The sequence below is a fragment of the Podarcis muralis genome, chromosome 1 (assembly GCF_964188315.1).
Source record: "Podarcis muralis chromosome 1, rPodMur119.hap1.1, whole genome shotgun sequence".
Classification (NCBI taxonomy): Eukaryota; Metazoa; Chordata; class Lepidosauria; order Squamata; family Lacertidae; genus Podarcis; species Podarcis muralis.
This window is the reverse complement of record NC_135655.1, coordinates 35,001,239-35,015,396: the sequence shown is the minus strand read 5'-3', so window position 1 is coordinate 35,015,396 and position 14,158 is coordinate 35,001,239. Positions and strand designations below refer to the sequence as shown.

Genomic DNA, 14,158 nt, shown 5'->3' with positions numbered 1-14,158 from the left:
CATCTCCAGCCCACCCCATGTCAATGAATAGAATTCCAGTTCATGAAGTCTGTTTGCATCTTTGAGCTGCTCCTGGCTTTTTAATTTTATTGAATGTGCGCAACAGAGAGAGTAGAGCTGGGTTCATGGCTCTCATGGGCCAGGAGTCAGCTTTTCACCTGCTGAGCAGCAGCCTGAAGGAGTCAGCTTTTCACCTGCTGAGCAGCAGCCTGAAGGAGCAAAAGTCAAAGTGACTCCACCTGCTGCTGATCAGCCTTCTTGCTCCTGATGAGAACCAGCTGGCACCAACTTTCTTGAGCAGGATTTCCAGTTTCAGTCAGTTGCTGGAAATAGCATTTGTAGTTCCTGGCCAGACCATGCTGTGTCTTGCTTCCTGTGACCCTTGGCTTTCTTGACCCCTGATTATGTGAACTGAGATACTCCTGACCTTAGGAGTGAACTGAACCTTGCATACGGACTCTGCCTCCAGGCAAGTACCCCCCTGAGACTCGGCTGGTTGGCTGGCTTCTCCCTCCACTGAGTTCTGCCGTGGCTGGCAGCACAGGACTACGACAAGGGCTAGGAACAAAGCAAGGCTGAAATGGCAGAGAATCTATGGAGGCTGGAAGAGCACTCTTCAGTTAGGTACAGTGCTACCTTGGGTTACATGATGCTTCAGGTTACATACACTTCAGGTTACAGACTCCGCTAACACAGAAATAGTGCTTCAGGTTAAGAACTTTGCTTCAGGATGAGAACAGAAATCATGCTCTGGCGGCGCAGCAGCAGCTGGAGGCCCCATTAGCTAAAGTGGTGCTTCAGGTTAAGAACAGTTTCAGGTTAAGTACAGACCTCCGGAACGAATTAAGTACTTAACCCGAGGTACCACTGTAGATAAATAGCTGCTGAGATTAGTGAACAGGAGCAAATTGTGCAGGAAAGACTCAGTATATTAATGTGTCTGTTGAAGAGTATTTTGGATCACCCTGGTTCATATTTATTAAAACTAAAATTCAGCAGAACCATTCAAGATTCACACACTGCTTCTAGCATGGCATCCATTTACCCATGCCTCTTCTGGCACTTGCAGAAAGCTTCATAGAGGGTTAGAAGGCTTGGGGGGCAAGTGCTAAAATGGCAGTGAATTGGCGGCTGGTTGCCTAGAAGATTTTAGCAAGGGGGGGGGAGTACTCAAATGGAAGGGAATAGCTAGAAGCAAGCTGGATGGCTGGGGGGGGGCAGCCATGTGTGCTTCTCTGATTGCTCAAGAGGGGGGGAAGAGGGAGAATGAATGTGAGAGAGAATGGATAATGTATGAATGTATGTGACAGAGAGACAGACAAAGAGGAAATTAATAGATGTATGGAGGAGAAAGGAGAAGAAAAGAGGTTGACCACCCATGTGGTTCTTCACTCCCAAAAGATTACCCACCCCTGGATTAAGGTAAAGGAAAGACGGGTACCTTTACATTCCGTAGGTTTATGTTGAATACATTCATCTGTTGCAATTACTAAGATTCAAGTAAACATGTAGATGTACCCTACACTAACATGCTCTGTACATGCTGAACCCCGCCCCCCCGTGACTTTCATACACAATGCTTTGCACTACTCAGGACTGAAGAAAATTTGTGAATGTGGTAGTAGTAGTAGAGAGCAGGTAGCAATTAGTTGGTGACTTTAATGGGTGGTTGCTGCCCTTCAGCTGTTGTGGTGCAAGCAGAAGTGACCTTCTATCCCAACATGTGGGATAATATATTAATAGTTTTATATTTTTATTTCAATATAAAATAGCACCATATTTCAGTATTGCAATATATTTATCCACCAGTTCCACAGTATTTTGCAAACCATAAATCTGTCCATAATTCCTCCCAAAAATATATGCGAGTGCACCATTTGTTTCAGAATTTACACTGCTATTCCCTTCACGGTAGCCATACCTTCAACCTCAGCATCTGCACATCTGGGGAAATGTTTGGAAAGTGAAGCTTGTTGTACATGCTTAGGAGCACTGAATGTGCAGGGTTCCATATCATATGAAGATCCTGCACATGTGCAGCAGAGTAATAGATGGTGGCAATGAAGGCAAATTGTCACAGCCCAGCTCCCTTACCTTCAGTAATGGGTGAAGCTCCTTGTCTTGATTTGTAATTAACTTGTTTTTATGAACTCTTTGAATAACTGTCAGTGGAAGCTTATCTCCCCACCCCCACTACTGAAGGGTTTGGGTGGAATTCAACTAAATTGTTGTGTGTGCAGGACAAGGTCCACTTGCACAGTTGCGCACACAATGTGCCCATCCCAGTGTGCCCCCAAATAGGTTCTGTAGGGGCCATGTAGTGGGAGGAGATGTTGGAAAGTTCCATTACATAAGTGGACCCACTGTTAGACACTGCGATATGAATGTCTAGGCACACTTAAAAAAAAATACAAAGCTGAAAATGAATGAACTGCTGCTAAAATATTATGTTCATTTTTCACATGGTGTAGTCCAGGCTTCCTCAACCTTGGCCCTCCAGATGTTTTTGGCCTACAACTCCCATGATCCTAGCTATCAGGACCAGTGGTCAGGGATGATGGGAATTGTAGTCTCAAAACATCTGGAGGGCAGAGGTTGAGGAAGCCTAGTCTAGTCCTTCCCATACCCCCCCCCCCCAAGTATTCTTAAGAGGGTCTCTTCTCCAGTCTTCAGAGAGCAGCTGGAAGTGGGCAGGCAGGAAAAGGTCCTCCTTTCCTGCCACTGTGCAGTTTTAATCTGAAATTTTAGGCCCAGAATTCAGAAACTGCTTGCACTAATGAAATTCCCTGTTGCAAAATGTGCCTAGAACAATGGGAGTTTCAGACATTAGGGACCTCCTTCCTCATATGCATAACTATGCTGCATTGAATTCCACCATTTATGTTAAGTTCAGAAAAAGAACAAGGTTAAGCTGTTATGCTTTTGCCAACCCTCTGCTGCTGGTGGTTCCCTCCCCATCCCTTTCCCCCAGTTTATGAAATTGCAGGGGAAGAGAAGGAAAGCTGTCAAAAGCTGAGAATTCATCTTACGTTCTATGGTTCCTATCTGTGATAAGGTAGATAGCATGCTCTGTGCCTCAGCTGACTGATTTCTGGGAACTGAAGTGTTTTCTCCGCACCTCCTGAGGAATTCCTCAATAATGGATGCTCTAAATGTATGCATTGCATGAGGACTAAGCGGACTTGTCAGGATAAAACCTGAGCCTATGCTCAGGTTCCGTTATTAGCCAAACACTGGGGTATGCTTATAGCCCAAGTCTGTACCTCAAGGATACCCCAGGAATCCCTATTTGGTGTCTCAAAAAACATTCTTAGTTGAAGATGCCAGCATTGTTACAGTATTTCCCCAATAGATAGCTTAAATGTGGTATGTAGTCCAGGAAAATGTCAAAGAATTCAAACTGCAGCTTGCAGTTTTGCCATAAATTGTATCTTTTAGTTTTGCCTAGTCACATTTATTCACAGATGTGAAAATAATAAATAACCTCTTTAGGGTTTCAATTCTTCCCCAAGTGTGGAAAGGAATGTTATTCTTCCCTTTCCAGGAGGCCATGGTTATAAATAGTATATCTTAAGCTATCCAGAGGATTTTGAGCTCATGACTATTCATTTTCAGGCAGTCATAGAATTGAAGAGTTGCCTTGTTCAATCCATTGCACTAAAGTAGCCTAAATTTGTACTGGAGAATTGGTTATACACTTACATCCTCTTTCCCGGTATCCCTTCTGAAGAGATTCTACAACTTCAAGAGGCAATTTGTTCCATTTCTTAAGTTACTAATACATTTCAGAATCTTTTCCACATTATTAATTGTTTATACTGAGGCTTTGTCCGTTGATGCTTCAGAGCATGCGATTATGGGAAAACAATCACAGGAGAGACTTTCCTGGCCAAGATCTACCTTGTATTGGTACTGATTTCATGATTTCCGTGATTCGTTCATCCTGAAGAAAGAAAAACTGCCAGGAAATTGTATCTAATAAAAGAAACAATTTGGAAAACACTGTTCAACTAGACCAATTTTTTTTAATTAAACCTATGTAAAGACAGAGATAAATTATTATTTAATATGAATCTAGCAGCAAGAATCCTGAATGCAAAATACTGAGAGGGAATGACAAAAAATGTACCCACTTGAGGGAATAGTACATTAAACTGGCAACTTCGAGCAAAATCACCTAGATTTTACAGGTCTGACAAGAGAAAAAATAAATAGCTTTGAACAAGAATGGGCAATGTTTTAAGAACTTTGGAATAGCAAGCAAAGGATGACTACCTAAAATCCTTTTACAGTCTTATAAGAGGCCTATGGCCTTCCTCAAATTCTAAATCAAGCAAAAAGCAAAAATTCAAAACCAGAAAATGCAAAGTCAGCAAGGTGATTTAAACATTTGTCGCTAATAGGTCTAAAGGCAATGACAGTTGCAGCTATATATATATATATATATATATATATATATATATATATATATGCCTTATTTTTGTTCTGCCTATTTGGCTGGTGTATCACTTGAGTGTTTCATTTAATTGATAATTGCTTAAACGGTTCAATTATTTATTGTTTGCTCTGCTATTGTTGTGCCTTTATTGCTTTCATTTACTCCTTGTATAGTATGTATGTATGTTTGTATTTATGTATGAATAAATAAATAAGTATAACCTCCCTTTGAATGTTCACAAATTGTTATAATTCACATGTCTGAAATATTATTTCAGTTACCAAGACCATTATTGTTGCAGATGTTTGTTTTTTACTGGATTATTATCAGTTGCCTTGAGTATTGATGACAGAAGTGGGTATACTAATAGTGATGATAATAATAATAGGACCTTGCAGGATCAGAACAAAGATCTACCTCCTTGCCTATCCATCTTTCTTTCTATTCTGTTCTTTGTAGGGTGCCCTATAAAAAAAAGGTTCCCTGGGTGGCTCCTGGGCAAAAATAGCAAGCTAACAATACAATGTGATAAAGCAAAACAACACAGTTTTAAAAACCGAACTATTCCAGTAGTATTTTGAGGTGTATGTTTATAAAATACATTTTTAGATGACAACAAAGTCTTTTGGTTTTCCTTTACGTTTAGGTGCCTTTGTTTTTAGAAGTAAGCAAGGATTCATGAAGAATCACTAATGGTACGAACAGGTGTTTTGTTTTTTTAATTATTACCTTTTCACAAATGTGTAGCTGAAAAAGTCCTGTTCGGATGGATTCTCTAGAAGCAGATGGAAGTCTGCAAATCTATTTTCAAAGGTGAAAAGCGGAGAGCAGAGAGAGCCGTACTTTCTTAATTTTAGCAGGGAAAAAAAAATCCTTTCTTTTAGATGGCTTTAAAAGGTGTTTAGACAAATTGGCAGAATATAGAGCTATCCATAGCTATTAGTCGTGGGATCAGTGGCAGCATGCCTCAGCATACCAGTTGCTGGGAACATAAGCAAAAAAACGCAGTTGCCCACATGCCCTGCTTGTGGGCTTTCAGTTGGCAACTGGAAAACAAGATGCTTTGCTAGATGGGCCTTCCACATGATCCACCAGTAAAGACCGTATTTTTAGTTCAATTTGTTACTTAAAATTATATAAATATTGCCAAGCTAGTTGTGCATTTCTGTAGGCAGAGGAAACACGAATGGCTTCTCTATGTGAGACAAATGGATGGAAATGCATACTGAGTATCATTTGCTACATATCTCTCCTAATCGGCATTAATGTACACAAAATTTACCTGACTGCAACCTTGCAGCTTTTCCGAAAGAGAAAGCAAGCAGGGCACACAAGCAAGTATCTCAACGCTACCCCCTGTCTCCTTTCAGAAGGGGAAGAAAAGAGTCATTCGTGCAAATCTCTGTCTATCACTGCCATGGTCTGCAGGCATGGCAACAATGCTTCAAGATCAATGGGAACAAATGCCAAGTGGATGATAAAAGATTTTTAGCCATTGAGTTTGGTGCTTATCCATTGCTGGAAAAGGCAAGCACAATAGTGATGGCCATCAGGTTTCCAACTGGTGATAACATTCCCCCACCCCACCCCATAGGAGCAAGTGATTGCCCCTGTTTGAGTGATACATACGACATAAATGCTTAAAAGGTTAAAAGTTACAACAAACTGACAAGAGTCCTGAATTCTAGAAATACGTTTTGCATGGTTATGTTTTCCATGCTACTGTGGCACAGACACGTTCCCTATGTACCCTGTTTCATAATCCTCTATTTGTGGATTGAAATACTGAGCTGTAGAATTTGTGTGTGTGTAAAGAAGTTAAACATCTATGCAAATAATTCTGTCAGCACAAGCTATTCAGCTTGCCAGACAGAATGACACCCCACCCCCGGTCTGCCACTTACATGCTGTTTTAGGGGTTCTCCTAAATTCTCCCAGAGCCAATTTTAGGGGAGCTTGGGAGAGGGGGGAAAGCCCCATTGTGCTTGCGGAGGTCCTTGCACAGGGTTCCTAGTGGGACTAGTTAGTTGAATTCTGATCAATATCTCAAGATTTCAGAATTCTAAGTCTTTATGAGCTACACCATATTACTCTCACTTGGTCATAGATCTCTAAAACCCCTATTTTTTAATTTTTAGTTTGGTTCCTGATGCAAAACTGAGCACTCTTAGGTGAGCCAATACATTATGGAATACAATAGATATATCAATGAAGTGAAATGCTTAGGTGGAAACAACCCAGGTCCACAAATAATGATGATGATGATGATGATGATTTGTATCCTGCCCATCTGGCTGGGTTTCCCCAGCCACTCTGGGCGGCTTCCAACAAAGATGAAAAATACATTAAAATGTCACACATTAAAAACTTCCCTGAACAGGGCTGCCTTCAGATGTCTTCTAAATGTCAGGTAGTTGTTTATCTGTTCGACGTCTGATGGGAGGGCATTCCACAGGGCGGGCGCCACTACCGAGAAGGCCCTCTGCCTGGTTCCCTGTAGCTTTGCTTCTCGCAATGTGGGAACCACCAGAAGGCCCTCAGCGCTGGACCTCAGCGTCCGGGCAGAACGATGGGGGTGGAGACGCTCCTTCAGGTATATGGGAAGAAGGAGAAGCAGGGCCCTGCAGACAGAAAAATGTGCTGGGAATAACCACCTCCCACTTCCTAGCCAAATCCTTACCCCTTACCCCCTAGAAGAAGGTGGCACAGTACCTTTTCCTGAAGTGCTGAACAGGGTCCTGTTCTTAGCATATACACAGCTGCAATTATGATGAAATGCTGACCTCAAGCAGAGATCAGGACTGGTTCCTATCAGCATCCTGAGGGATCCCTTTGCACTTGGAGCGAGCACCTCTGTTGTCTTCTCTCACAGCTAACACAGGGGCAAAAGACTGGAGGCTATTATTTTGGCACTGAAAGGGAGAAAAGTGCAGATTCAAAGCTTTGCTTACAGCTGATATTAAGACCTGGCCCAACCACAAGGTAGGGGTGGAGCAACCGTCTCAGGTGCCCTGTTGCTGGAGAAATTGACACCAGCACTGATTAATAGTGAGATCTTACTTCTGCAGTAGGGTGGGCGACACTTCCTTTTTCACCTCAAATGGCAAAACAGGATGCACCACCCCCTCTTGATAATATTAATTTAGCTTTAAAACTGACTTTTCCCTTTGCTTGGGGAGGACAGTATGAAGACCATTGTTCCAGACAAAGACAGGAAATTGGTTTGGGATGCTCAGTCAACTGCAACCTTCAGAATATGTGCAGCATTTTCACTCTGTTCTGGCTCCAAATCCTGATCTTACCCATGAGTTAGTAGAACTGGTCAGTTGTATAACAAAACAAAACAAAACAAAAACAGATTACATAAAGGAAAATATAATTTATTCATCTAATTCCACATATTCTTCTAAAAGGTAATGTCTCTTCTGCAGAAATTCAGTAGGTTAGCTCTTGAAGCCCAGGTAAAACATTAACCCTACATAATTATACTGCATTTTATTAGTCACGAAAAATTCTAGGGAGTTCTCTAGTTACTGGTAAGACCTAATATCCTGAAGGGGGGGGGGACCCAGTGCTGAATTTTACATATATTCACAGACATGGAAACATGCCCCCAAACCATTTCTCTCATTCTGAGAATGTTAAAATACCTGTGCATGGTAGCATAGGTAAAAGCTATGGTTTAACTCTGAATTCGTTTGCCTCAGAGAGGCTGCCTGTTATTTGCATTACTGCAGAAAAGGATTTTCCCCAGTTTAATATCTTACTTATCACAAAAACCCAGGGTCCAGTTAGTTAAGGTTTCACTTGAACGTGGAACATGACTTCCTAAGCTTGTCATGCATCAAACTGTTATGGCTGGCAATTGTTTAAAAAAATTCATTTTGTTATGAACTAGCCTGTTTTCAACTGGGCTGTTCAGAGATGGATTGCTTTCTGGAGTTTTTGACAGGTGTAATTGTTAAGGCGTCATCTGTTCTTGTTTGCACAAAATACATTTTAGCCAACTGTAGGACTTGCCCGCTAATCTTTCTCACATCATTCCATTCTTTGCTTGCCACTAGACAAATCCCCTGTTATTTGACCAGATGGTGGAAAATCCATTCTCATGATAAGTTGCTTCTAGTTTGCATTTAGATTACCTGCAAAAATGGAACAATTTACTACTCTGCCTCTAACCATCTCTTTCCTCCTTTCTTCCTTTAGTTTGACTTCTTGTAACTAATTATTTAAATTCTGCCCTGTGAGTTAAAATTAGTCATAGCTTTACATGTTTCACATGTATGTAAATTCACTTAAAGTTCCACCTTGAGTTATATGATGGGTCCATCTTGAGTTGAAGTGACATGTCAAAGTGGGAGGAGAAATCTAGCTGTATTTGAAAGCTTCTGAAACTTTTCAGTAAAAGCATATAATTTTTTTAAAAGAGAAGCAGGTCATAGAATGGGCAGGATTTTTTATTTTTTTATTGAAAATATAACACTTATAGCAAAGGAGATACAAATATTAAGTGGGGTTTTGTTCGTTTGATTCTAACAGGGTGTTGAGTTACGCTGCTAGCATTTTGTAGGGAGGGACTGCAGCTGTATTCTTCCATAGTACATTTTAAAAACATTAACCTCTTGCTGTCACAAGTGAAGCAACAGTGGGGTTGTGCCAAAAATGTTATGTGAGAATTGGGATTTTCATTCTACAAACATTTCAAAACCGAGTGGAAAGTGATTTCAGTTAACCAGTGCGAATTGATTAGGCTCGAATGCTATTCAGTTCTTTAATTTTCAATTCTGAGAAAATATATACAAGAAATCAATTTTAAAGCATAAAATGGAACAGGAATATACAGTACCCAGAGTAAATAGCCAATATACAGTTTGATCTTGGGCAAAATCAGTTTTTATATGGAACATATGAGATCAACCCTCCCTGTCAACATAATGTGTTGAAGAACGAGTGATCAAAATTAATTTGGGTAGGGTGTCTGCAAGATGGTTCCAAAGAAAGAGCATACATAGGAAAGAAAGGTTGTTATTCCTAACCAGCAACCCCCTTGCTGATTACCTGCTATCTGACTGGATTCACTGTGATTTGTCTGGTTACAGGATTGATTGAAATCCATCTAGTAGATAATTCTTAATTTCTGGCACCTAGAATCATAGAATTGTAGTTGGAAGAGATCCCAAGGGCCAGCTAGTACAACCTCTTGCAATGCAGGAATCTCAGCTAGATCATACATGACAGATGACCACCCAACCTCTGCCTAAGAACCTCCAAGAAACGAGAGGCCACCACCTTTCATGGGAGTCTGTTCCACTGTTGAGCACAGAAAGTTCTTCCCGATGTTTAGTTGGGATCTCCTTTTTTGTAACTTATAGAATCGTAGAATTGTGGAGTTGGAAGGGACACTGAAGGTCATCTAGTCCAACCCCCTGCAATGCAGGAATCTCAACTATAGCATTCATGCCTCTGCTTGAAAACCTTAATTGGAGGAGAGCAAACCACCTTCTGAGGGAGTCTGTTACACTGCTGAACAGCTCTTACTGTCAGAAAGTTCTTCTTGATGTTTAGTTAGAATCTCCTTTCTTGTAACTTGAATCCATTGGTTCAAGTCCTCCAGAACAAGAGAAAACAGGCTTCTCCATCCTCCATGTGACAGCCCTTTAGATATCTGAAGTTTGCTATCATATGGCCTCTCTGTCTCCTCTTTCCCAGGCTAAACATACCCAACTCCCACAACCGTTCCTCATAAGGTTAGGTTTGCAGACCCTTGATCATCTTGGTTGCCCTCCTCTGCACACTTTCCAGCTTGTCAGTACCCTTCTTAAATAGTGGTGCCCAGAGCTGGACACCAGGTGTGGTCTGACCAAGACAGAATAGAGCAGTACTATTACTTCCCTCGATCGGGATATCTGTTGATGCAGCCTAGAATAGCATTAGCCATTATTTTTTTTGCTGCTGCATAACACTTGTTGACTCATGTTTAACTTGTGGTCCACAAAGTCCCCTAGGTCCTTTTCACATGTACTATTGGCAAGCCAGGTGTCCCCCATCTTATACTGGGGCAGCTGGTTCTTCCTGCCTAAGTGTAGAAGCTTACATTAGTCCCTATTGAAATTCACTTTGCTAGTTTTGGCCCAGTTATCCAATCTGTTAAGGTCATCTTGAATCCCAGCTTGGTGTCATCTGCAAATTTGACGAACATCCCCTCAGTTCCTTCGTCCAAGCTGTTTATAAAGATGTTGAACAACAACAGACGTGGGACAGAATCCTGCAGCACCCCAGCTATCATTTTTTCCAGGATGACGAACCGTTAGTGAGCATTCTTTAGGTTGGGTCAGTCAACCAGCTAAAAATCTGTATATTATGATTGAATCATAGGAATCTGCCTTATACCAAGTCAGACGCTGGTCCAACTAGCTCAGCATTGTCTACACTGACAGGTAGCAGTGATCCAGGGTTTCAGGCAGGGATCTTTCCCAACCCTTTCTAGAGATGCTGGGGATTAAATCTGAGACCTTCTACATGCAAAGTGTGTTCTTTACTATCAAGCTATGACCCTTCCCCTAATTATCAGGCATTGGTTCCTAATTTATAATACAGGGCTATAGTTTATGTGTATATTAAATATCAAACACAGAAGTCCTGTACATGTTTACTCTGATGTAAATCTCATTGCTTTCGGTTGAGCTCACACCAAATTAGGTAGGTATGGGATTATAGCAAAAGTGTTTAGTGCTATGGATTCCATGCTAATGGATTTGCCTGGTGTACTTAAATAATGTCTTCAAATAAGACATTGTAGAGGCATACAAAGCAGGTACTATTTAAAAACTAAGTTTAGAAGGTTCCAGGTGTGATTTCTTCATTGATTAAATTCTGCAGTATGCTTGCATGATCCATAGCATTAGAGTAGTGCAGTTTCTTTGTTAATTTTAGTGCTATGCCTTATCATTCCCAAGCAGTTTCACAAGAATTTCATGTGGATGAATCACTGTAGACTATTTCTTTTGTAGGTGGCAGTTTATTTTATTATTGTAGTTTTATAAAGAAAGATGGATAAAAGAGGGAAAGAAATAAGACCATTGTTATAACTTTAGGAAAATACATAGAAATTGAATTCAGAATAGTTCCCATTTCCATAATAGTTCCATCATCTAGAGTAAATCATGTGACAGTTGTTAGGAAACCCAGGTCACACATTTTACTATTAAAATAAATACATATAAAAAGCAGTTTTGTTGAGCTATCTAGGTACAGTGCTTTATAAAGGTTAAGGCTGGAAACATTAGCCAACAGGTAATTTTATATGAATAAATATTTTGGTAACAGACAATCTTCTGAGCTGATTTCTCCTCTGATGGGCATATTATGAGTAGCCTATTAGGAATGAAAGGGAATTACTCAGATTGCAGGTTAATTACATAGGTTTTATGCAATATCACAAAAAGGAATTTTATTCCAAAAAAGGTTAAAATCTAAAATGAATATTACAGTACATGCAATTTGTTGTATTCCTTAACATAAAAACAGCATTGAATGTAATGCTTAATTCTAGATTATAAAATTAGGTGGTAAGCCCCAGTTCTGTGACAGTCCAGTTTCTGTCAACATGGGAAACTGGAGTAGGCAGAGTTTTAAAAGTTCTCAATCATTCTGAACATCCATGGGCACAGATTGGAATCCTTAACAGATGTAAAGACAGTTTTTGCTAGTTAAGTGTGATGTTCTTTATTTGGGGGGGGGGGGGAGCATTAAAGTTTAATTACTCCAAATAGGGTTTTTTTTATGTGTGTCCCATTTTGTCTCTATTTTGAGGAGAAGAGAAATTTTCTCTTATACAGAATTATATTTTAGTTTATTTTCAGAGCTACATTCCAGAAGTGGAACTTGTCCTATAATGTAGATATATATATGTAGATATATATATATAGCTATAATGTAGTTGATGTAACAAGATGAGATAGATGTAACATATAATAATAGTACCTTTCAAAATACTAATTGTCCTGCATTACAGTTGACTGTAGAGAATCTCTAGTCATGTATATCTGTTTTTGATACCTCTACAGAATAACTGTCCAGCATCCTCTGCCCAACCAATCAGAATGTAGGAAAATCTACAGATATGACGGAATCTACTGTGAATCTACCTACCAGAAGTATGTTGAAATCTGTGTGAGTCTTTCTCCTGGCTCGTGGCGTTAGTGCTGTCCCTCTATTCAGAAGTTAAACATGTATTGAAAACTTACACTTCTGTTTGAATGAAATACCTTTGAAATTGGGGGCAGATATATGTTGTTTTCATACTTGGGAATTGTGCTCTTGAAGTTAAAAGGGAAATAAATAAACCTCTAGGACTTTATTAAATCTCTTAGGTATGCTTCTGTATATTGCAGTAAACAAGTACTTAAACCCAGAAAAACCTAGGCAAAGTATATTGCACAGGTGCTTCACATCTTAGGGATTTGAAAGGTGTGTTATGTATAAATTAGCTGTCACTTTTTTCAGTCGTGTAATGGAATGATGAGTTGTAATTTGCATAATCCTTTAAGAAGGCAAATTATACTGTCATGTAGCAGACTTAACATGCTAGCTAGGATTTCATAGCTTTGAAGCTAATTAGTATGTACCTTACAGGACAGTTAAATTGAAGTTGAGTCCTTTTGCTTTTTCAGTCATTTGGCTTTGTCCCTTGCCTAACAGTATCTGAATTTGTTAGTGACTAGACAATGTTACAAGTGTATTGCAGAAAGTCATTATAGGCAGATATTGGCCTAAGCAAGAAAATGTAATATAGTTTGGGTTTAAATATATCTTATAGTAAGACAAGTTTTTCTTTTTCTTTTAACTTTTTCACCGTGGATGAATATTCCTTTATTTCATGAATAAATTTAACAATAGTCCAGTTGCTGCAGTTTATGCTCAGAAATAGGTCTATACATGTGTCATCTGTATCAGATGCAATAGCAGGCTAATGCATGCAGAAAATGTACCTAGCGGTGGGGAAATGCATGCAAAACTCCATCCCATGTCTTGTTCAGTTCCCATTGCAATAGCGTCTCATTGGTAGCTCTGAGTACTACATTTCCTGGATATGACTACAAGCATGTATACAGCTGGTAAACAACTAATAATTAAGTTAGTTTGCATGTGTGTGTGCGTGTCCGCGTGTCCTTATCTATTTGGATAAATACAGATTTATGTATCCATATCTGATTTTGATGATCATTGTTTGATTGCAAAACAACCTTCTGCCTTTATATTATAACTTATACCGTGCAATTATGAAACTTGATGTACTAAGAAAGAAGTGCCAAAGATAAGATGCACAGTGTAACGGGATAAGCCTGATGAATTAACGCTGCTAAATCAGCACTGCACCACTGTTACTGGCGGCAGACAAATTAACACAAGATTTGCATAATTTAGGAGCAATCCTACAAACAGGAAGCTGGCGTAAAGCAAGCTGGAGTAGATGAAGCTGGTATAAAGTTGCATCCGATTCAGACTCGGCTCAGCAGAAGGGTTATGGTTGGCTGAGTCAGCCTAAGCCTAGAGAAGGGGAAATAAGCCTTTAAAATAGTGTTTGAGTTATGCCACCCTTTTGCCAGTTTTACTTATGTCACAAGAGGCATAGGATCCATCCTAATACCCCTCTCTCTAGTCCCACCCACACCATGCTACAACAACACCCTTCTTTTGGTGTCATCTTAAGATCCGCCA

At 40.0% G+C, this 14,158-nt stretch overlaps 1 protein-coding gene across 13 annotated transcripts in view; it reads left to right on the top strand.

The window, feature by feature from the left end:
- Nucleotides 1-14,158, top strand: part of NPAS3 (neuronal PAS domain protein 3) — a 625,682-nt gene that overhangs the window by 69,911 nt on the left and 541,613 nt on the right. For 6 of the 13 annotated variants that reach the window (XM_028720989.2, XM_028720985.2, XM_028720997.2 and 3 more), the window contains exon 2: nucleotides 12,505-12,594. The exons of 5 other annotated variants lie outside the window; for them this stretch is intronic. In XM_028720989.2, the coding sequence (XP_028576822.1) occupies nucleotides 12,505-12,594 (90 nt within the window). Of the gene's footprint in view, nucleotides 1-12,504; nucleotides 12,611-14,158 lie in introns of all 13 variants that reach the window. 2 more of the 13 variants (XM_028721014.2, XM_077926081.1) reach the window with 1 other exon arrangement.